General features: G+C 39.3%; 1 protein-coding gene and 1 pseudogene across 1 annotated transcript; both read left to right on the top strand.

Annotated features, from left to right (window-relative positions):
• Positions 1-170: 170 nt before the first annotated feature.
• LOC136687798 (protein NLRC3-like) lies at positions 171-10,435 on the top strand (annotated as a pseudogene).
• A 1,869-nt stretch (positions 10,436-12,304) lies between these two features.
• LOC136686928 (NLR family CARD domain-containing protein 3-like) lies at positions 12,305-21,315 on the top strand. The gene is made up of 8 exons (XM_066661023.1): positions 12,305-12,410; positions 13,056-13,334; positions 14,198-14,248; positions 14,372-16,139; positions 17,571-17,741; positions 18,433-18,606; positions 19,576-19,622; positions 19,711-21,315. Exons 2-8 carry the CDS (start codon positions 13,067-13,069, stop codon positions 20,250-20,252), a joined length of 3,021 nt encoding a protein of 1,006 aa, XP_066517120.1. The 5' UTR covers positions 12,305-12,410; positions 13,056-13,066; the 3' UTR covers positions 20,253-21,315.
• Positions 21,316-22,058: the final 743 nt, after the last annotated feature.

Here is a 22,058-nt window from a genome sequence, read left to right as displayed (position 1 = left end):
ATTGAACATTAGTGGATTTTATGTTTGATTGCGTAAGTAAATCACGAGCGCTGACTGTGAGATTAGAGCAAAGAGCAGAGTTCGTTAAGCTCTAGGTGTATAAGCGTGTCTTAATCACCATAAACATCCAATAAACGTCAGTCTACTGTCCTCTTGCAGATTGATAAAACATGGCAAACATTCCAGAACTGTTGCTGAACACTCTTGAGTATCTGTCAGAATTCGACCTGGAAAAGTTCAAGTGGCGTCTGACGATTGGTGTGGAGAGTTTTACCCCCATCTCAAAGTCAGAGCTGGAGCCTGCAAACAGACATAACACTGTTGATAAAATGGTGCAGAAATACAGACAAAATGGAGCTCTAAAGATCACACTGATCATCCTGGAGAAAATGGACCAGAACCAACTCGCTGTGGAGCTAAGTAGCAAAGTCCCAGGAGGTAATGCAGATGACATTACATTCACTGTTTACACACTTATTTATAAAAGGAATTGATGTAACATATGTGCTGACAGTAAGATCAGGATATAAGTGCAAGTTTTGAATGAATACAGTGTTAGACATGGAGGAGCATAGAGGAGAAGGAACACCGTCTAGAACTCGCTGCAGGAAATCAGAGTTAAAAGGGGAAATTCCAAAGCCACAACCGGAAAACAGAAAACACAGTCATACATCACTGGGGAGCAGTACATTACAGGTCAAATGTTTGGACACACCCACTCAGGGAGTGTCTCCTTTGTTTTGGACCGTTTTCAACATGTTGTGAATGTACAGCACCAGTCAAAAGTTTGAAATGCATCTTTTTTATTTTTATTATTTTCTACATTGTAAATGAATGTGGAAGACATTAAAACTATGAAGGAGCACATGTGGAATTATGTAGTGAACAAAAAAGTGTGACAGAGACACTACCTGCTGCTCCACCATGCCGCCAAAGCACATTTGCAGTCACTGTAATTTAATGAAGAAAGTATAAACACAGGGTTATCAGGCCATTTCAGTGTCAGGGGACAGTGCAACCTCTTCCCAAAGGATGTAGTGGGATGTGAGAAATGCAACATATTCTTGCGTCTGAATGCAAACTAACAATGCTTTATAATATATGTATAATAATTTTCTGATATTATTACAAAGTGCCATTTCAAATGTCTGGTGTATTTCCAAATTTTCAAATATTATAATTTTTTTACCCCAAACAAGTAAAGAATACCCAAAATAAAAAAAAAGGTTTTGAAGGGCTACCCCATTCTCTTTCTTTACCGGTCACACAGGTAGTAAGTGGAGCCCCCTCCAGGACCCCCTCCAGGATGCCCTCCTGCAGGAAGCATCCCAAGGTAAGTGCACTAATACTTGCTTGTGCTCATTTTTCTTAGTAGTCCTTACAATGTTGTCCCTGGTGGTGACTACGCATTGTGAAATTTCTTATAAAATTAAATTATTTTCCTTCTTTGGCAAAAGATCAACTCCACATCTACCTGATGTCTACCTTGAAGGAGAAATATGAACGGAACCTAATCGGGAGTTCACAGAAAGGCCATAAGGAGTTCTTGGAGGATATCTACACGGATCTAGTTGTAGTGCCGAATGAAAGTGGAGGAGTCATTCATGAGCACGAAGTGGAAATGTCTTCCAACAGAGCAACTGCTGAGGAGGTTTGTTTGAAATGCAGCGACGTATTTAAAGTTCAGCCTGGCACCAGTAGACGGAACAGGAAAGTGATAACGATGGGGATTGCGGGAGTGGGGAAAACTGTGTTGGTCAATAAATTCATACTCGACTGGACAAAGAAAGAGGAGAACCAGGACATAAAAATGATTTTCCCGCTCCCTTTTTGTGAACTAAATCTGAAGAATAATAAAAAGTTCAGTTTGCTCGAACTCCTGAATGACTTTTTTTTCATTCCTAAACATGGACTGAAGTCTCTTCCAGACGATGATGGTCAGATTTTGATGGAATGGATGAGTGCCGCTATCCTCTTCCCTTTAAATCTGTAGAGGAAGTCAAAGATGTCAATGTGAGGACTTCACTGGGAACACTGTTCACTAATCTCATGAACAGAAATCTGCTTATCTGCTTCCCTTCGCTCTGATCTGGGTTACCTGTCGACCAGCAGCAACTCATCTGACTCCCCGAGAGCATATAGACCTGGCGACAGAAGTCCGAGGATTTAACGACGCAAAAACTGTGCAAAGGGGATGCATCAATGAAAATCCTTTCACACATAAAGAAATCAAGAAGCCTCCACATCATGTGTCAGATCCCAGTGTTCTGCTGGATCTCTGCGACTGTGCTTCAGCCACTGCTGAACAAAGGGCGCAATGAGGAGACCGCAACAACCCTGACGGGAATGTACGTGAGCTTCCTTCTAGAACAGAAAATATTAATGAAAAAGAAATACAGCGAGGAAACAAAGTCTGTTGAGGCCGAGCACATCATGTTGAAGCTTGGCAAACTGGCTTTCCGTAATCTTGAGAGTGGTACTCTGATATTCTGCGAGGAGGATCTTAGGAAATGTGGAATCGATGTCAGGGATGGTTCTGTGTTCTCCAGAGTGTGCACACAGATATTCAGTCAGCAAGATGGCATTTCGGAGAGGAACATTTTCAGCTTTGTGCACCTCATTGTTCAGGAAAGTCTAGCGGCTTTATACATGCATTACCAGCACTGCAAAAAAAGAGAAATGCATTGGAAAAGGGGACCTTATTGAATCCACTAAAGTGGAGGAATAAGAGAATGAAGATCTCCACGAGTGTGCAGTGAATAAAGCCTTGCAGAGTGTAAACGGACACTTGGATCTTTTCCTCCGTTTCCTCCATGGACTCGCACTGAAAGAAAACCAGCGTCTCCTATCGGAGCTTCTTCCAAGCCTGAAGATCAAAGAAGAGAGCTATATTTACACAGCTACACACATTAAGAGATGACATAAATATCATCTGACAGAATCATCAATCTCTCCCTCTGCCTCAGCGAACTGAAAGACAACTCACTCACAACTGAGATTCAGAAATTCAGGCCTTTCAAAACAGAAACTCTCCTCCACACAGTGGTCAGCTCTGCTGTTTGTGTTGCAGATGTCAGAGGAAACACAGGAAAAATTTCAGCTGAAGAAATACATACCATCAGATGAAGGATTGAGGAGACTTCTGCCAGTGGTGAAAAACACAAGGCGAGCTCTGTACGTGGAATTTTCACTTGTTTAGCTTTTATTAAAATGTGAAAATGTATATTAAACTACACTCATTGACAAAAAATAAAAAATAAAAAAGTGGTATTGTGAATGAAAAACTTGGACTGTTACAGAATGAGACCGTATCATCTTTAGCCACATCTCCAGGTTCTGTTTGGGATGTGACAACATTTATGTTCACATTTGGAGGCCTCATGGTGAGAGTTTCAATCCTGTCTCTGCTGTGGAGTGACACTAGCAACTTAGTGCCTCTCATGGCAGGGCTTTAAATTTTCTTGGCCTGCCCATTCACCAGATATATAGACAAATATACATTTATGGGACCAGCTTGTATGCCAGATTCTGCAACCTACAAGTGTGCAGGACCTACAGGCCCAGCTCTAAAACCTGTGGTCAAATGCTACATGAGACCTGTATGCCTCCATGCCCAGTTGTATCTGATCTTGTATCGAGGCTAGAGGCCTGACGTGATACTAGATTCTCCTCTCAAGTACAGTTTTCCCTGTCTATTTCCTTCTAATATTGTAATCACTTACATACATCATCATTACATTCACACACAAAGTTTCATTTGATTCCAACAAATCCTTTGTGTATATTTTTTGTGAACGAGTGTAATTTCAAGTTTCAGTTCAACTATTTGAAAAGAAACATCTGAAAGTGATACCTGTTTCTGTGTGTATGTATGGTTGTGTATGTACTGTTTTACTGTTTTCTGAGAGAATGGTGGCCCACTGATGGAAGATTGTTTGCTGGATTCTCCTGCGGCCCAGACCAGACCAGCTGCTCACCTTATTATTATTATGTAGCATAATGACACTTCATTGGTGATCATTTAAAATTCAATTTATAGTTTGATCAGAGGAGGATGGGTCCCCTTTGTGAGTCTTGGTTCCTCCCAAGGTTTCTTCCTCCAGCCTTGAGGGAGTTTTTCCTTGCCACTGTCGTCTTCGGCTTGCTTGCATTGGGCTTTTCTGGTGGAAACTGTGAAGCTGCTTTGTGACAACGTCAGTTGTAAAAGGCGCTATACAAATAAATTTGATTTGATTTGATTTGATTTATGGTAAATTCTCAATATGTCCGATTCATCATGTGTTTGTAGAGTACTTATTGAGTTAAGTGAGCAACCATGTAGGCAAATGATAAACAATTGTCCTCAGATCTGTGAGTGTGTGAGAGACTGGGTAAGTATGTGTGACTGGGTGAGTGTGTGAGTGACTGGGTGAGTGTATGAAAATGTACACAGGTGTGAGTGTATCAGTGACTGGGTGAGTGTGAGAAACTTTCCACAGGTGTGACTGTGTGAGTAACTGGGTGAGTGTATGAAACTATCCACAGGTATTTGTGTGTGAAACTGTCCACAGGTGTGTGAGTGACTGTGTGAAATAATACATATGAAAGCCTGATACTTTATTGTGTAATTGTGCTTTGGGAAATGTATTAATAAAATTAATAAATATGTATATTAAAGGTTGGACTGCTGTAACCTGAGTGAGAAAACCTGTGAAGTTCTGGCATCAGTTTTGAAAGCAGAAACAGCACTGATAGAACTGGACCTTAGTAACAATCACCTGAAGAATGCAGGAATGGAGAAGCTCTCTGCTGGAATGAAGAGTCCACACTGTAAACTGCAGATACTGAGGTCAGAATGAGACGATTCTGTGAAATTCTGGTATTCTACGCTAGCATTGTGCTGTTTCAAATGGTGCATAAGTCTTTCTGATTAGTGAGTTCCTTTTATTACTCTCTTGTAGATTGCCTGTTTGTAATCTCAGTAAACTTTCATTTTAATCTGTTTTACACTCAGGAAATTCCTCAGTGAAAGAACTAGATATTAGTTACAATGACTTAAAGGTTTCAGGATTCCATTGTGATTACTTCACTCTTCTAAACTGATGAAAATGAAAAGAGCTGGCAGTAACCATTTCATTGATCAAATTCCCTAACTTCTCTATGGCTGAGTGGGTACAGAAGCGACATTGTGATGAGAATTGTGTTCATGAGTTTTCATTTTGGATGAACATCAGATTTTCAAGGTAAAATTAAAGAACAAACTATCAAAGAGTTAAATATAATAGTTACTTTATTTTCTTTAACTGATTAACAAATCACTTTTCATTGTGAAATATGATAAATGGCGGGACAACCTAATGAGGATGAATGATTGAGAAAATTTTGGCAGAATTCAAATATATATAAAATATTAGCAAGGTCCCATCATCAAGCTCTATTATTATTTTAATTCTGCCAAAAATTATTTATATATCACTTCTAAGCATAGAGCATCATAACACAGATATTTTCATAGATTGTGGTGTTAATTACATTTCCCTTTCTCCTCTCTCTTGATAGATTAGTTGGGTGTATGATTACAGAGGGAGGCTGTTCTGCTCTGACTTCAGCTCTTAGTTCAAATCCTTCCCACCTGAGGGAACTGGATCTGACCTACAATTCACCCAGGAGAGTCTGGAATAAAGGTACTCTCTGAAAGATTGAATGAGTCACACTGTGCACTCAGCACACTCAGGTATGCATATTAAGGCGGTGTGTTTTTGATGGAATTAACTAGACTAATTGTAACACTATGTAATATCTAGTACAAAATGGATTCCAAAAAAGTTGGGACACTAAACAAATTGTGAATAAAAACTAAATGCAATGATGTGGAGGTGCCAACATCTAATATTTTATTCAGAATAGAACACAAATCACAGATCAAAAGTTTAAACTGAGAGAATGTATCATTTTAAGGGAAAAATATGTTGTTTCAAAATTTCATGGCGTCAACAAATCCCAAAAAAGTTGGGACAAGGCCATTTTTTGCCACTGTGTGGCATCCCCCCATTTTCTTACAACACTCAACAGACATCTGGGGACAAAGGAGACCAGTTTCTCAAGTTTAGAAATAGGAATGCTCTCCCATTCTTGTCTAATACAGGCCTCTAACTGTTCAATCGTCTTGGGCCTTCTTTGTTGCACCATCCTCTTTATGATGCTCCAAATGTTCTCTATAGGTGAAAGATCTGGACTGCAGGCTGGCCATTTCAGTACCTGGATCCTTCTCCTACGTAGCCATGATGTTGTGATTGCTGCAGAATGTGGTCTGGCATTATCTTGTTGAAAAATGCAGGGTCTTCCCTGAAAGAGATGACGTCTTGATGGGAGCATATTTTGTTCTAGAACCTGAACATAATTCTCTGCATTAATGGTGCCTTTCCAGACATGCAAGCTGCCCATGCCACAAGCACTCATGCAACCCCATACCATCAGTGATGCAGGCTTCTGAACGGAATGTTGATAACAACTTGGGTTATCCTTGTCCTTTCTGGTCCGGATGGCATGGTGTCCCAGTGTTCCATGAAGAACTTCAAATTGTGACTCATCTGACCACAGAACAGTCTTCTATTTTGCCACACTCCATTTTAAAAAGACCCCTGGCCCAGTGCAAACGTCTGAGCTTGTGGAGCTTGCTTAGAAATGGCTTCCTCTTTGCACTGTAGAGTTTCAGCTGGCAATGGCAATGTTATGCACAGTTGATGATGATAACTTTCTTTCTTTCTGCGCAACAATGGTGGAATTGGTGATCCTCTTACCATCTTGGCTTCAGAGAGACACTGACACTCTGAGAAGCTCTTTTTATACCCAATCAAGTTGTCAATTGACCTAATTAGTGTTAATTGGTCTTCCAGCTGTTCGTTATATGCTCAATTTCCTTTTTCCAGCCACTTATTGTTACTTGTGCCAACTCTTTTTGGGATTTGTTGACATTGTGAAATTTTGAATCAACATATTTTTCCTTTAAAATGTTACAGTTACTCAGATTAAACGTTTGATCTGTCATCTATGTTCTATTACGAATAAAATATTGACATTTGCCATCTCCACATCATTGCATTCAGTTTTTATTAACAATTTGTTTAGTGTCCCAACTTTTTTGGAATCTGGTTTGTATCTCTTTGGTGTACTGTAGCATCATAAAACTACCAGCTTAGTTTTTATTGAAATTAGTGCATTTTGGGGAATTTTTGATTTATTAAAGTGTGGTAGAGTTTTTAAGTGAAATCTTAAGCTCTACCTAATCTTGATTTCTCAAAAACATTAATATGTAGGAGTAAGAGAGCAAACGCAGTAAAGAGAAAATACTGAGCTGTGTTTATCTACTGCTTTTATTAAAATGTCTAAATGTATGTTAAACTACATTCATTGACAAAAACAAATTAATAAAAATAACAATGCACCCAGGAGTGTTGCAAAGCTCTGCATGCAGTTAGGTTTCAGACAGGTATTTAAATGATTATGGTGTGGTCTGTCTTCTCATTGGCTGAGTGGGTACAGCAGCAAAATTGTGATAAGGATTATGTTCATGAGTATGCATTTTAGATGAATATCAGATTTTCGAGACAAAATAAAAGAACAAACTATCAAAGAGTTGTTTATAATAGTTACTTTCCTTCACTGATTTACAAATCACTTTTCATTGTGAAATATGATAAATGGTGGCACAATAGAACAAGGAAGAATGACTGAGAAAATTTTGGCAAAAATGAAATATATATAAAATTTTAGCAAGGTCCCATCATCAGGCTCTATTATAATGTTAATCCCACAAAATGTATATATATGTTATATATAACATATCACTTCTGAACATAAAGCATCAGAACCCAGCTATTTTCTTAGTTTGTGGTGCTTATTATCTTCCCCCTTCTCCTCTCTCTTACTAGATTATCAGGGTGCATAATTACAGAGGGAGGCTGTTCTGCTCTCGCTTCAGCCCTTAGTTCAAATCCTTCCGAACTGAGAGAACAGAACAGAGAACAGAAAAGATTGAAGGACCCACACTGTGCACTCAGCACAGTCAGGTATGCTTATTAAGACGATGTGTCTTTGGTGGAATTAACTAGATTAATTGTAACACTATGTAATAGCTAGTATCTGTTCATTCATAGTCACATTCATAGTCGTATTTGCTTTGATGACTGCTGACTAACATGAAAAAAAGTCAAATACATGTAGAACATATAAGATATTTTAATAATGTGGGAGGTTTCATGGCTAAATTGGACCAGCCTGGTGGCCAATCTTCATTAACTGCACATTGCACCAGTAAGAGCAGAGTGTGAAGGTTCAATTAGCAGGGTAAGAGCATAGTTTTGCTCAAAATATTGCAATGCACACAAAATTATGGGTGACATACCAGAGTTCAAAAGAGGACAAATTGTTGGTGCACATCTTGCTGGCGCATCTGTGACTAAGACAGCAAGTTTTTGTGATGTATCAAGAGCCACGGTATCCAGGGTAATGTCAGCATATCACCAAGAAGGATGAAACACATCCAACAGGATTCACTGTGGATGCAAGAGGAAACTGTCTGAAAAGGATGTTCAGGTGCTGACCTGAATTGTATCCAAAAAGCAAAAAAACACGGCTGCCCAAATCCTGGCAGAATTAAATGTGCACCTCAACTCTCCTGTTTCCACCAGCTGTCCGTCGGGAGCTCCACAGGGTCAATATACACGGCCAAGCTGCTATAGCCAAACCTTTGGTCACTCATACCAATGCCAAATGTCAGTTTCAATGGTGCAAGGAGCGCAAATCTTGGGCTGTGGACAATGTGAAACATGTATTGTTGTCTGATGAGTCCACCTTTACTGTTTCCGCACATTTGGGAGAGTTACGGTATGGAGAAATCCCAAAGAAGCATACCACCCAGACTGTTGCATGCCCAGAGTGAAGCATGGGGGTGGATCAGTGATGGTTTGGGCTGCCACATCATGGCATTCCCTTGGCCCAATACTTGTGCTAAGGACTGCCAAGGACTACCAAACCATTTTGGAGGACCATGTGCATCCAATGGTTCAAACATTGTGTCCTGAAGGTGGTGCCGTGTATCAGGATGACAATGCACCAATACACACAGCAAGACTGGTGAAAGATTGGTTTGATGAACATGAAAGTGAAGTTGAACATCTCCCATGGCCTGCACAGTCACCAGATCTAAATATTATTGAGCCACTTTGGGGTGTTTTGGAGGAGCGAGTCAGGAAACGTTTTCCTTCACCAGCATCACGTAGCGACCTGGCCACTATCCTGCAAGAAGAATGGCTTAAAATCCCTCTGACCACTGTGCAGGACTTGTATATGTCATTCCCAAGATGAATTGAAGCTGTATTGGCCACAAAAGGAGGCCCTACACCATACTAATAAATGATTCTGGTCTAAAACCATAAATTATTGTGGTTTCAGTTTTATTGTCCAACCCCTGTATATATAGCATATATTTAAATTCATTCATTCATTCATGTATAATTATATATTTTATATGTTTATATGACTATATAGTTCAGAGCCCAGGTGGCTTGTGGGAATAAATCGGTTGTGTTTTATGACAGTGTTCACCACTAATCTTTTAACATTTAGTATGTTAAAAATAAGCAAATGAAAGTTTTTGAGTTGTTTTGTTGATCAATGTGTGTGCATGTGTGTGTGTGTGTGTGTGTGTGTGTGCAGATTTGAAAATGGAGGGAAGAATAGATTCAAACCAGGAATAAAGAAATGTGAGTCTTCTCGTGTTTTCTCTTTTATTATTATGTTTTCTCCTTTATTCTTCTTCATTTTCTGTGTTGTGTTTCTTCTTGTGTGCAGACGCTTGTGAACTCACACTGGACCCAAACACTGCACACGCTAATCTCTTTCTTAGTGAGGAGAACAGAAAAGTAGAGTGTGTGAGAGGGAAGGCACAACGTCATCCTGATCATCCAGAGAGGTTTGATGTCTGGCTGCAGGTTCTGTGCAGGGAGAGTCTGACAGAACGCTGTTACTGGGAAACAGAGTGGAGTGGGGAGGGGGTTAATATTTCAGTGGCGTATAAATCAATCAGCAGGAAAGGACAGAGTTGTGACAATGAGTTTGGATGGAATAAAAAGTCCTGGAGATTGAGCTGCTCTAATAATAAATACTTTGTCCTTCACAATAAGATCAGCACTGATCTCCCTCCTCCCTCCAGATCTAAGAGAGTAGGAGTGTATGTGGACTGTGAGGCCGGCACTCTGTTCTTCTATAGCATCTCCCCTGACACACACACTTACACACATTCCACACCACATTCACTGAACCCCTCTACGCAGGGTATAAGCTTTATTCACGTTTCTCTGGCTCCTCTGTGCGTATTTGTTCTCTGTGATATGTGTTTCTCGTGCACAGACTGATCCAACTACGTGTGAAATGATGGCAAAAGAGATTGATCTGATCGGATTTCTTGGCTCTGAAAACCTCAAAATATTGTCCCAGATGTTGGTGGTTATCCCAGAGGTTTTTTTTCCACTGAAGAAGTCTTTGTAATTGTCGTCCTCACTCAGGGATCTGGAAGGATGATAGATGACTTAAAAAACTATTCACTCTGAGTAGCAGCTGCTGGTTCCCACAGGCCAGGATACTGCGGCTGGCCCAGAAGCTGTAAGTGGACTTAGAGAGGTCCACAAGCTTTTCTGGTCATGGTTAATGTGACTATGAGCATCTGACCAAGCTTGCACTGATCAGATGAATTTGAAATGAGAGTGATGGCGCTTAATGTGGATTGTGTTTTTATTCAGTTGTATAATGCGTGCTCTGTCCAAGAGGTCTTGAAACACACGTAATGTGTAATTAGCTTTATTATTATCATCATCCTTCTCTTCAGTTGTTGTCCTCTACAACACAGTTATAAGGTTATATGGTGACTCTAAACTGAGTTTGAACACAGGTCCTGGAACATGAACTTGGGGATTTCTGTGGTCTTTCCTTAGCTCTTGTCCAGAGGGTTTAGGGGGGTCATGGCGCAGGTGAGAGGAAAGGGGATGTGCCCTCATTAGCACTGTCAGTCTGTGAAGGACCCAACATAACAACATCTTGGAAGTTCAAGTAGGTTAAAATAAAACTGACAGATATACTACATAAAAAAGCAGAATAGATGAATAAATATAACCATATGTAAATAGTATGATAACATGATCTTGTGTTAGTTTAAGTAGTAATGCATTTGTAGGTGGTCTAATCTGTCCTCACAATAAAATTACATTAATCTTAATAACATTTTGCAGACTTTTTTCAGTTTAGTTATATTACCTCAGTCTGTTAATTAATAATGCTCAAACTGAGACAATGTTCATATCATCCCTGTTCAAAGGAAATATCCAAAATATTAATTTCATAAGAGAAGGAAAACACTTTCTTAAAACTCAGAGGAATTGTTTTCAAAGAATTTGAGAGCATTTCAATGAGTTCATTCATTGTGAAATTTTCACAGAGTGAAGAACAGCTGCTGTGTGTTTAAATTATGTCGTTAATAAACATCCACAAATGTTTTGTCATTGGACAGCAGGATATGTTTAAACTGGATCTGGCATTTGTTGACTATCAGGAAGAAAGGGAGGGAATGTAATAATAGTATTAGTGAATGTTCCTTACCCATCCAGTAGAGGGCAGAAAAGGACAAGAGGAATAATGTCACTCACAAGTTGTAAATAGTCAGAAAAATCTTGTGTTATATTTATACTTTATTGGTTGCCATGTACTGCAACTTTCTTCCAAATGTCTGAAGCTCGATAAAATAACTATATTCCTTCAGTATGTGGCTGTTAAATGTGGATGTTAATTATAACATTAAAATATCTATGATTTTCCTTTCATTCTTTACACTTTAGTGAAGTAAACAAAGATTACAAAAATAAAAATAATGCCCATTTGGAATTTGATGCCATCAGTTCGTTCCAAAATTGTTGGGACAGACCACTCAAACCCACCACCTCCAGGACCCTGGAGCTGTGTGACTGCAACACTACCTGCTGCCCATTAATACTAATATTTTAGTATCAGGAGCTGAAGAGCATAATGGCTCCAGGCACAAATGATCCTCTGAGTCTGTGCGTAGAGCCACTCTGTGACAGCAACCTGCCACCGAATGTACTCCTCTGTCCCACGATGATGGTGTGCAGTGGGTGACCATCACCATCCATGCTCAGGGTCTTTCTCTGACCCAGCTCGTCCAGATGCATCTTGTCCCACCCCTCAATGCTTCCTCCCCTGCACACCACAATAGAGAAATTACAGCTGGGCACTACGGACTAACAGAACATTTGCAGGAGCTTCGTACACTTGTGGAAAGACTCCAGCCTCTTCAGGAAATCAAGACAGCTCTGCCCATTCCTCTAAAGAGTTGTAAAACCGAAGTCCTGATGGAAAGAGAGGTGAATTATCTTGGCTAAGAGTATCCGATAAGAGAAGAGATTTGTGACGTATTTCACTACTCCTTTCTGTTATATTACTGTAACACGAATTAATTCAGTTATTATTTCTTATTACCAGTGATAATATATATTAAAGCTCATCAGGACATAGATGTAAGTTTATATTTATGTGATTTATGTTTTGTGTTAAAATACTTGCACAGGAACTGGTTCTGTTTTCCTGCTCTGATTTTTATTTATTTTGTTTTTATTTTGTACCAAATATTTAAATCAAATCATGGAGAATAAAAGTAAGTACAGATAACCCACACATTTATATCTCTCTCACTTAATGAAATTTAGTAGGAATGTGTTCAGAATTGAAGAATTGTTTATGGTTTTCTGGTGGAATAGCATTTAGGAAAATTGGGCAAAGCCAATTTTTGAAGCATATTTTATTAATATGTAAATTATAGAGATGACGGCAGAGTGGATGCTTTACAATTGATTGAACATTAGTGGATTTTATGTTTGATTGCGTAAGTAAATCACAAGCGCTGACTGAGAGATTAGAGCAAAGAGCAGAGTTCGTTAAGCTCTATGTGTATAAGCGTGTCTTAATCACCACAAACATCCAATAAACGTCAGTCTACTGTCCTCTTGCAGATTGATAAAATATGGCAAACATTCCAGAACTGTTGCTGAACACTCTTGAGGATCTGTCAGAATCCGACCTGGAAAAGTTCAAGTGGCATCTGATGAATAGTGTGGAGATTTTTACCCCCATCTCAAAGTCAGAGCTGGAGCCTGCAAACAGACATAACACTGTTGATAAAATGGTGCAGAAATACAGACCAAATGGAGCTGTAAAGGTCACACTGATTATCCTGGAGAAAATGGACCAGAACCAACTCGCTGTGGAGCTAAGGAGCAAAGTCCCAGGAGGTAATGCAGAAGACATTACATTCACTGTTTACACACTTATAAAAGGAATTGATGTAACATATGCCCTGACAGTAAGATCAGGATATAAGTGCAAGCTTTGAATGAATACAGTGTTAGACATGGAGGAGCGTAGAGGAGAAGGAACACCGTCTAGAACCCACTACAGGAAATCAGAGTTAAAAGGGGAAATTCCAAATCCACAACTGGAAAACAAACAATACAGTCATACGTCATTACTGGAACATAGAGTAACACAGGTCACCAGTTTGGACACACCCACTCAGGGAGGGTTTCCTTTGTTTTGGGCCATTTCCCACGTGTTGTGAATGTACAGCACCAGTCAAAATTTTGAACACTTGAACACATCTTTTTTTATTACTCTCTACATTGTTAATGAATGTGTAAGACATTAAAACTTTGAACAAACACATGTGGAATTATGTAGTAAACAAAAACGTTTGACAGAGACACTACCTGCTGCACCACCGTGCAGCCAAAGCACATTTGTAGTCACTGTAATTTAATAAAGTAGGGCATAAACACAGGGTTGACAGGCCACTTCAGGGGTCAGGAGACAGTGCAACCTCTTCCCAAAGGATGTAGTGGAATTTGAGAAAAGCAACATATTCTTATTTCTGAATGCAAACCAGCGATGCTTTATAACATACGTATAATCTTGTTCTGATTATGTTACAAAGTGCCATCTTAAATGTCTGGTGTATTTCCAAATTATTATATATTTTTTTACCCCAAACATGTAAAAATACCAAAATAAATAAATAAATAAATAAAACAATTGTTTTTTGTTTTCTTGTTGAGGAGTTGAAAAGCTACCCCATTCTCTTTCTTTATTGGTCACACAGGTAGTAAGCGGCGCCCCCTCCAGGACCCCCTCCTGCAGGAAGCATCCCAAGGTAAGTGCACTAATACTTGTTCATGCTCAGGTTTCTTAGTAGTCCTTACAATGTTTTCCCTGGTGGTGACTACACATTGTGAAAATCTTATAAAATTAAATTATTTTCTTTCTTTGGCAAAAGATCAACTCCACATCTACCTGATGTCTACCTTGAGGGAGAAATATGAACGGATCCTAATCGGGAGTTCACAGAAAGGCCATAAGGAGTTCTTGGAGGATATCTACACGGATCTAGTTGTAGTGCCGAATGAAAGTGGAGGAGTCATTCATGAGCATGAAGTGATACAAATGGAAATGTCTTCCAACAGAGCAACTGCCGAGGAGGTTTCTTTGAAATGCAGTGACTTATTTAAAGTTCAGTCTGGCACCAGTAGACGGAACAGGAAAGTGATGACGATGGGGATTGCGGGAGTGGGGAAAACATTGTCAGTCAATAAATTCATATTTGACTGGACAAAGAAAGAGGAGAACCAGGACATAAAAATGATTTTTCCGCTTCCTTTTCGTGAACTAAATCTGAAGAATGATAAAAAGTTCAGTTTGATTGAACTCCTGAATGACTTCTTTTTCATTCCTAAACATGAACTGAAGTCTCTTCCAGACGATGATGGTCAGATTTTGTTTATTTTTGATGGAATGGATGAGTGCCGCTTTCCTCTTCCCTTTAAATCTGTAGAGGAAGTCAAAGAAGTCAATGTGAAGACTTCACTGGGAACACTGTTCACTAATCTCATGAACAGAAATCTGCTTCCCTTCACTCTGATCTGGGTAACGTGTCGACCAGCAGCGGCTCATCTGATTCCCCGAGAGCACATCGACCTGGTGACAGAAGTCAGAGGATTTAACGACGAACAAAAGGAGACATACTTCAGAAAACTGTGCAAAGGTGATGCATCAATGAAAATCCTTTCACACATAAAGAAATCAAGAAGCCTCCACATCATGTGTCAGATCCCAGTGTTCTGCTGGATTTCTGCGACTGTGCTTCAGCCACTGCTGAACAAAGGGCGCAATGAGGAGACCCCAACAACCCTGACAGGAATGTATGTGAGCTTCCTTCTGCAACAGAAAATATTAATGAAAAAGAAATACAGCGAGGAAACAAAGTCTGTTGATTCTGAGCATGTCATGTTGAAGCTTGGCAAACTGGCTTTCCGTAATCTTGAGAGTGGTACTCTGATATTCTATGAGGAGGAACTTAGGAAATGTGGAATCGATGTCAGGGATGGCTCTGTGTTCTCCGGAGTGTGCACGCAGATATTCAGTCAGCAAGAAGGAATTTCAGAGAGGAACATTTTCAGCTTTGTGCATCTCAGTGTTCAGGAAAGTCTAGCGGCTTTATACGTGCATTACCAGCACTGCACAAAAAATAGAAATGCACTGGAAAAGGGGAGGTTCTTGAATCCGCTAAAGTGGAGGAATAAGAGAATGAAAGATCTCCATGAGTGTGCAGTGAATAAAGCCTTGCAGAGTGTAAATGGACACTTGGATCTTTTCCTCCGTTTCCTCCTCGGACTCGCGCTGAAGGAAAACCAGCGTCTTCTATCGGAGCTTCTTCCAAGCCTGAAGATCAAAGAAGAGAGCTATATTTACACAGCTACACACATTAAGAGGATACTAAATGAGAAAATATCATCTGACAGAATCATGAATCTCTTCCACTGCCTCAATGAACTGAAAGACAACTCACTCACAACTGAGATTCAGAAATCCCTGAACTCAGGAGGCCTTTCAAAACAGGAACTTTCCTCCACACAGTGGTCAGCTCTGCTGTTTGTGTTGCAGATGTCAGAGGAAACACAGGAAAAGTTTGAGCTGAAGAAATACACACCATCAGATGAAGGGTTGAGGAGACTTCTGCCAGTGGTGAAAAACACAAGGCGAGCTCTGTACGTGGAATTTTCACTTGTTTAGCTTTTATTAAAATGGGAAAATGTATATTAAACTACACTCATTGACAAAAAAAATGCACCTAGGAGTGCTACAAAGCTCTACATGCAGTTACGTTTCAGACAGATATTTAAATGATTAAGTTGTGGTCTGATTAGATACTTGGCTTTACTACATGAGCACATAAAAATGTTTCTCCACTGCCCTATAAAATAAGCTCTCAGAGGCTACTATTGGGCAGCGTGCCACTTAGTGAGAGATTGTTGACTGCGAGATGCCTCTATGATGCACTCAAAAATATTTTGCCCTGTGGACAGACTTTTAAAGAAGACACATGATTGGAAGCAGAGAAGCAGGACGGTTTGACTTTGACTTTGTTCTGACCGAGACGTTAGGAGGTGTTGGCAGCAGTGGTGTCATGAATGAAAAACTTGAACTGTTACACAATGGGAACGTATCATCTTTAGCCACATCTCCAGGTTTTATTTGGGACCTGACAATGTTTATGTTCACATTTGGAGGCCTCACGGTGAGAGTTTCAATCCTGGCTCTGCTGTGGAGCGATACTAACAGCATAGTGCCTCTCATGGCAGGGCTTCAAATTTTCTTGGCCTGCCCAGTCTCCAGATTTATAGACAAACAAACATTTATGGGACCAGCTTGTATGCCAGATTCTGCAACCTACAAGTGTGCAGGACCTACAGGCCCAGCTCTAAAACCTGTGGGCCTCCATGCCCAATTGTATCTGATTTTGTATCCAGGCTAGAGGCCTGACGTGATACTAGATTCTCCTCTCAAGTACATTTTTTCCTGTATATTTCCCTCTAATATTGTAATCACTTACATACATCATCATTACATTCACACACAACGTTTCATTCGATTCCAACAAATCCTTTGGGTGGATTTTTATTTTGTCAATGATTGTAATTACAAGCTTGAGTTCAACTATTTTAAAAGAAACATCTGAAAGTGATACCTGTTTCTGTGTGTATGTATGGTATGTTCTGAATGTGTCCCATTCATCACATGTTTGTAGAGTAGTTACTGAGTTAAGTGAGCAACTATGGAGGCAAATGAATGACAGTTGTCCTCAGATCTATTCTCCAAACATGTGTCTTTACTGTGAATGTGTGAGTGACTGGGTGAGTGTGTGAGTAACTGGGTGAGTGTGTGAATGACTGGGTGAGTGTGTAAGAATCTGTCCACAGGTGTGAGTGACTCACCGAGTGTGTGAAACTGTCCCCAGGTTTGTGTGAGGGGGTGAGTGTGTGAGTGACTGGGTGAATGTGTGAAACTGTCCACAGGTGTGAGTGTGTGAGTGACTGTGTGAAATAATAAAGCCTGAGATTGTACTGTGTATTTACATTAAATTAGAATCTTATATGTATGTCTCCTTGTTAATAAAATTAATAAAAATTATATTAAAGGTTGGACTGCTGTAACCTGAGTGAGAAAACCTGTGGAGCTCTGGCATCTGTTTTGAGAGCAGAAACAGCACTGATAGAACTGGACCTCAGTAACAATGACCTGACGTATTCAGGGATGGAGAAGCTCTCTGCTGGAATGAAGAGTCCACACTGTAAACTGCAGATACTGAGGTCAGAATGACAATAAATGTCTGTGAAATTCTGATATTCTATGCTAGCACTGTGCTGTTCAACTGGTGCGTAACTCTTTCTGATTAATGAATTCCTTTTATTACACTCTTGTAGATTGCCTGTGTGTATTCTCAGTAAACTTTCCTTTTTAATCAGTTTTACACTCAGAGAAGTCCTCCCTGAAGGAACTAGATATTAGTTACAATGACTTAAAGGTTTCAGGATTCCATTGTGTTTACTGCACTCTTCTAAACTGATGAAAATAAAAAGAGCTGGCAGTAAACGTTTCATTGATCAAATTCCCTAACTTCTCTTTGGCTGAGTGGGTACAGCAGCGACATTGTGATGAGAATTATGTTCATGAGTTTGCCTTTTGGATCAGATTTTCAAGATAAAATAAAAGAAAAGGTGTTATATATAATAGTTACTTTATTTTCCTTCACTGATTTACAAATCACTTTTCATTGTGAAATATGATAAATGGCAGGACAACATAATAATGATTGAGAAAATTTTGGCAGAATTAAAATATATATAAAATGTTAGCAAGGTCCCGTCATCAGGCTCTATTATTATTTTAATTCTGCCAAAAATTATTTATATATCACTTTTGAGCATAGAGCATCATAACACACTTATTTTTATATTTTGTGGTGTTTATTATCTTTCCCCTTCTCTTTCTTCTTACTAGATTATCTGGGTGCATGATTACAGAGGGAGGCTGTTCTACTCTTGCTTCAGCCCTTAGTTCAAATCCTTCCCACCTGAGAGAACTGGATCTGACCTACAATCACCCAGGAGAGTCCGGAATAAAGGTACTCTCTGAAAGACTGAAGGACCTACACTGTGCACTCAGCACACTCAGGTATGTGTATTAAGGCAGTGTGTCTTTGGTGAAATTAACTAGCCTAATTGTAACACTATGTAATATCTAGCATCTGTTTGGTATACTGTAGCATCATAAAATTACCAGCTTATTTTTTATTGGAATTAGAGCATTTTGGAGAATTATTGTTTTATTAAAGTGTGGTAGTGGTTAGATATTCTGGTAAATATGTTCAAACCAAATCAAAGTTTATGTCAAGACCAGACAGAGAGCTGACACTTGCAGATCACAGGTAGTGTTTATTAACACGAATCCAAAAGAGTAGTCAAAAAACAAGCAAGTTTCAAACACAGGGACCAAACAGTACCTCAGAGATGTAGCGATAGGCATAGTATAAAATCAGGCAGAGTCCAAATACCGGAGAATACAAACAATAACAAAGGGATGAGGCAAAATACATAAACCGAAATAACAAACAAGGAGTAGGCAACAGGATATCAGGTTTCAGGAGAATGCTTTGTACGCTTGAATGAACCACAGCAATACTCTGCAGTGAACATTACAGGACATGGAGTATATATAGGAATACAAACAGGCGTGGATGATTAGAATTCTGGTGAGTGAGACCGGTGTATAGTCATGTGACTGTATGGTGCAGTCTGGGAAATGGAGTCCTGGGATGACGGCATGACAGTTTATTTGTCACATTCATAGTTACAAATAACAGTAAAATGTTTTGATGACTGCTGATTGACATGAAACAGAAGTCAAATAAAGGTAGAATATATATATATATATATATATATGTCAATTAAGAGTACAGTTTAGAGCCCAGGTGACCTGTGGGGAGATGTTAATAAATCAGTTGTGTTTTATGACAGTGGTCCATCACTAATGTTTTAATATTTATTATAAAGAAAGACATAATAAATAAATTTAAGCAAATTAAAGTTTTTGAGTTGTTATGTTGATCTCCCTGTGTGTGTGTGTGTGTGTGTTTGTGTGCAGATTTGAAAATGGAGGGAAGACTAGACTCAAACCAGGAATAAAGAAATGTAAGTCTTCTTGTGTTTTCTCTTTTATTATGTTTTCTCCTTTATTCTTCTCCTTTATTTTCTGTGTTGTGTTTCTTCTTGTCTGCAGACGCTTGTGAACTCACACTGGACCCAAACACTGCACACACTAATCTCATTCTTAGTGAGGAGAACAGAAAAGTAGAGTGTGTGAGAGGGAAACCACAACTTCATCCTGATCATCCAGAGAGGTTTGATGTCTGGCTGCAGGTTCTGTGCAGGGAGAGTCTGACTGAACGCTGTTACTGGGAAACGGAGTGGAGTGGGGAGGAGGTTAATATTTCAGTGGCATATAAATCAATCAGCAGGAAAGGACAGAGTTGTGACAGTGAGTTTGGATGGAATAAAAAGTCCTGGAGTTTGAGCTGCTCTAATAATAAATACTTTGTCCTTCACAATAAGAACAGAACTGACCTCCCTCCTCCCTCCAGATCTAAGAGAGTAGGAGTGTATGTGGACTGTGAGGTAGGCACTCTGTCCTTCTACAGCATCTCCCCTGACACACACACGCACTTACACACACTCCACACCACATTCACTGAACCCCTCTACGCAGGGTATAAGCTTTATTCACTTGTCTCTGGCTCCTCGTTACGTATTTGTTCTCTGTGACATGTGTTTCTAAAGGCACAGACTGATCCAACTACGTGTGAAATGATGGCGACAGAGATTGATCTGATCGGATCTCTTGGCTCTGAAAACCTCGAAATATTTTCCCAGGTGTTGGTGGTTATCCCAGAGGTTTTATTTCCGCTGAAGTAGTCTTTGTAATAGTCGTCCTCACTCAGGGATCTGGAAGGATGATAGAGGACTAGATAGAGAACTATTCACTCTGAGTAGCAGCTGCTGGTTCCCACAGGCCAAGATACTGCGGCTGGCCCAGAAGCTGTACGTGGACTTAGAGAGGTCCACAAGCTTTTCTGGTCATGGTTAATGTGACTATGAGCATTTGACCAAGCTTGCACCGATCAGATGAATTTGAAATGAGAGTGAGGACATTTCTATTGGTTCATTCATTATGAAATTTTCACAGTGTGAAGAACAGATGCTTTGTGTTTAAATAATGTTGATTTTTTTTTCAAATGTTTTTTTTCATCCAGTAGAGGGCAGAAATGGACAAGAAGAATAATGTCACTCACAGGTTGTAAATAGTCAGAAAAATTTTGTGTTATATTTATTATTTATTGGTTGCCAGGTCCTGCAACTTTCTTCCAAATGTCAGAAGCTTGATAAAATAACTCTATTCCCTCAGTATGTGGCTGTTATTTAATTATAACATTAAAATATCTATGATTTTCCTTTCATTCTTTACACTTTTATGAAGTAAACAAAGATTACACACACCAAATGTAATTTCTGGGAAAGTTGGAATGCTGTGTAAAATTCATGCCATGATGTTCAAATCCCTTAAATGCTATATTATATTAAAATAGTACAAAGACCATCTTGTGAATGTTGAAAGAGGGAAAATGTTTTTTTAAGACAAAATATAATGCCTGTTTTGAATTCAATTCATTCCAAAATACTTAGGACAGACCATTCAAACCCCGAATCTCCAGGACCCTGGAGCTGTGTGGCCATCATGCCGTCCATTAATGCTAATATCTTATATTTAAATATTCATTATAAAACATTTAGTTTCGGGTGGGACAATGTTTTCTGTTTTTTTTTTTTTTTTTTTTTCATTTTGTTTGGTAGTTTTGTTTTTCAGTGTGCATGAAAATAAATAAAAATACTAAAAAATAAAATAAAAAATTGTCTGAAAAAGAAGGGACAATTTGATTAATCATGAGTATAACTGAGAAGCTTCTTAGTTGTTTATGAGAAATGGCTTTGTTCCTGTTTTTAGTTCAACTGCTGATACATAGTGTTGTTCGTGGTCTGTTTATCTGGTTTATGGGTTAGGGTTCATATTTCACTGACATATGACCTTGACCTACGTGTCCTGTAGGAGTCAGCGAGGTAACTCATACAAAAATGCATTACACATGGGTTAACTGTACATTTCTGAGCATCAATATTCTAATATAAATTAGCAGTTTTATACAGTTTTCATCTCTGTGTTTAAAAGTTGCACCAGGTAAGGTTTTTTGTGAAAACTCAAAAAATGGCATAGCAGGTTAAAAAAGAAGTATTAAATATCTATTTAAACCTTCCGTGTTTATAAAGCAGACTTATATTTAAGTAAAAGACTAATTAATACGTTTAAGACGCGCTGTTTTATAAATCCGCTCGGATTGTAAAATTCATGCCTGTACTGTGGCGTGAAATCTGATCTGGCCAATCAGCGGGCTGCTGAACTATGGAACTGGCCAATCAGCGGGCTGCTGAACTATGAAACTGTCCAATCACCGCCGGGGAGGCGGGCTTTGCCGGAATACGGGTGTGTTTCCGGTGTAGTTCCTCCAGCAGGCCAGG

This window comes from Hoplias malabaricus, chromosome 2 (genome assembly GCF_029633855.1).
Source record: "Hoplias malabaricus isolate fHopMal1 chromosome 2, fHopMal1.hap1, whole genome shotgun sequence".
Classification (NCBI taxonomy): Eukaryota; Metazoa; Chordata; class Actinopteri; order Characiformes; family Erythrinidae; genus Hoplias; species Hoplias malabaricus.
Note: the sequence above shows the minus strand (reverse complement) of the source record. Positions and strands in the feature narration are given on the sequence as shown.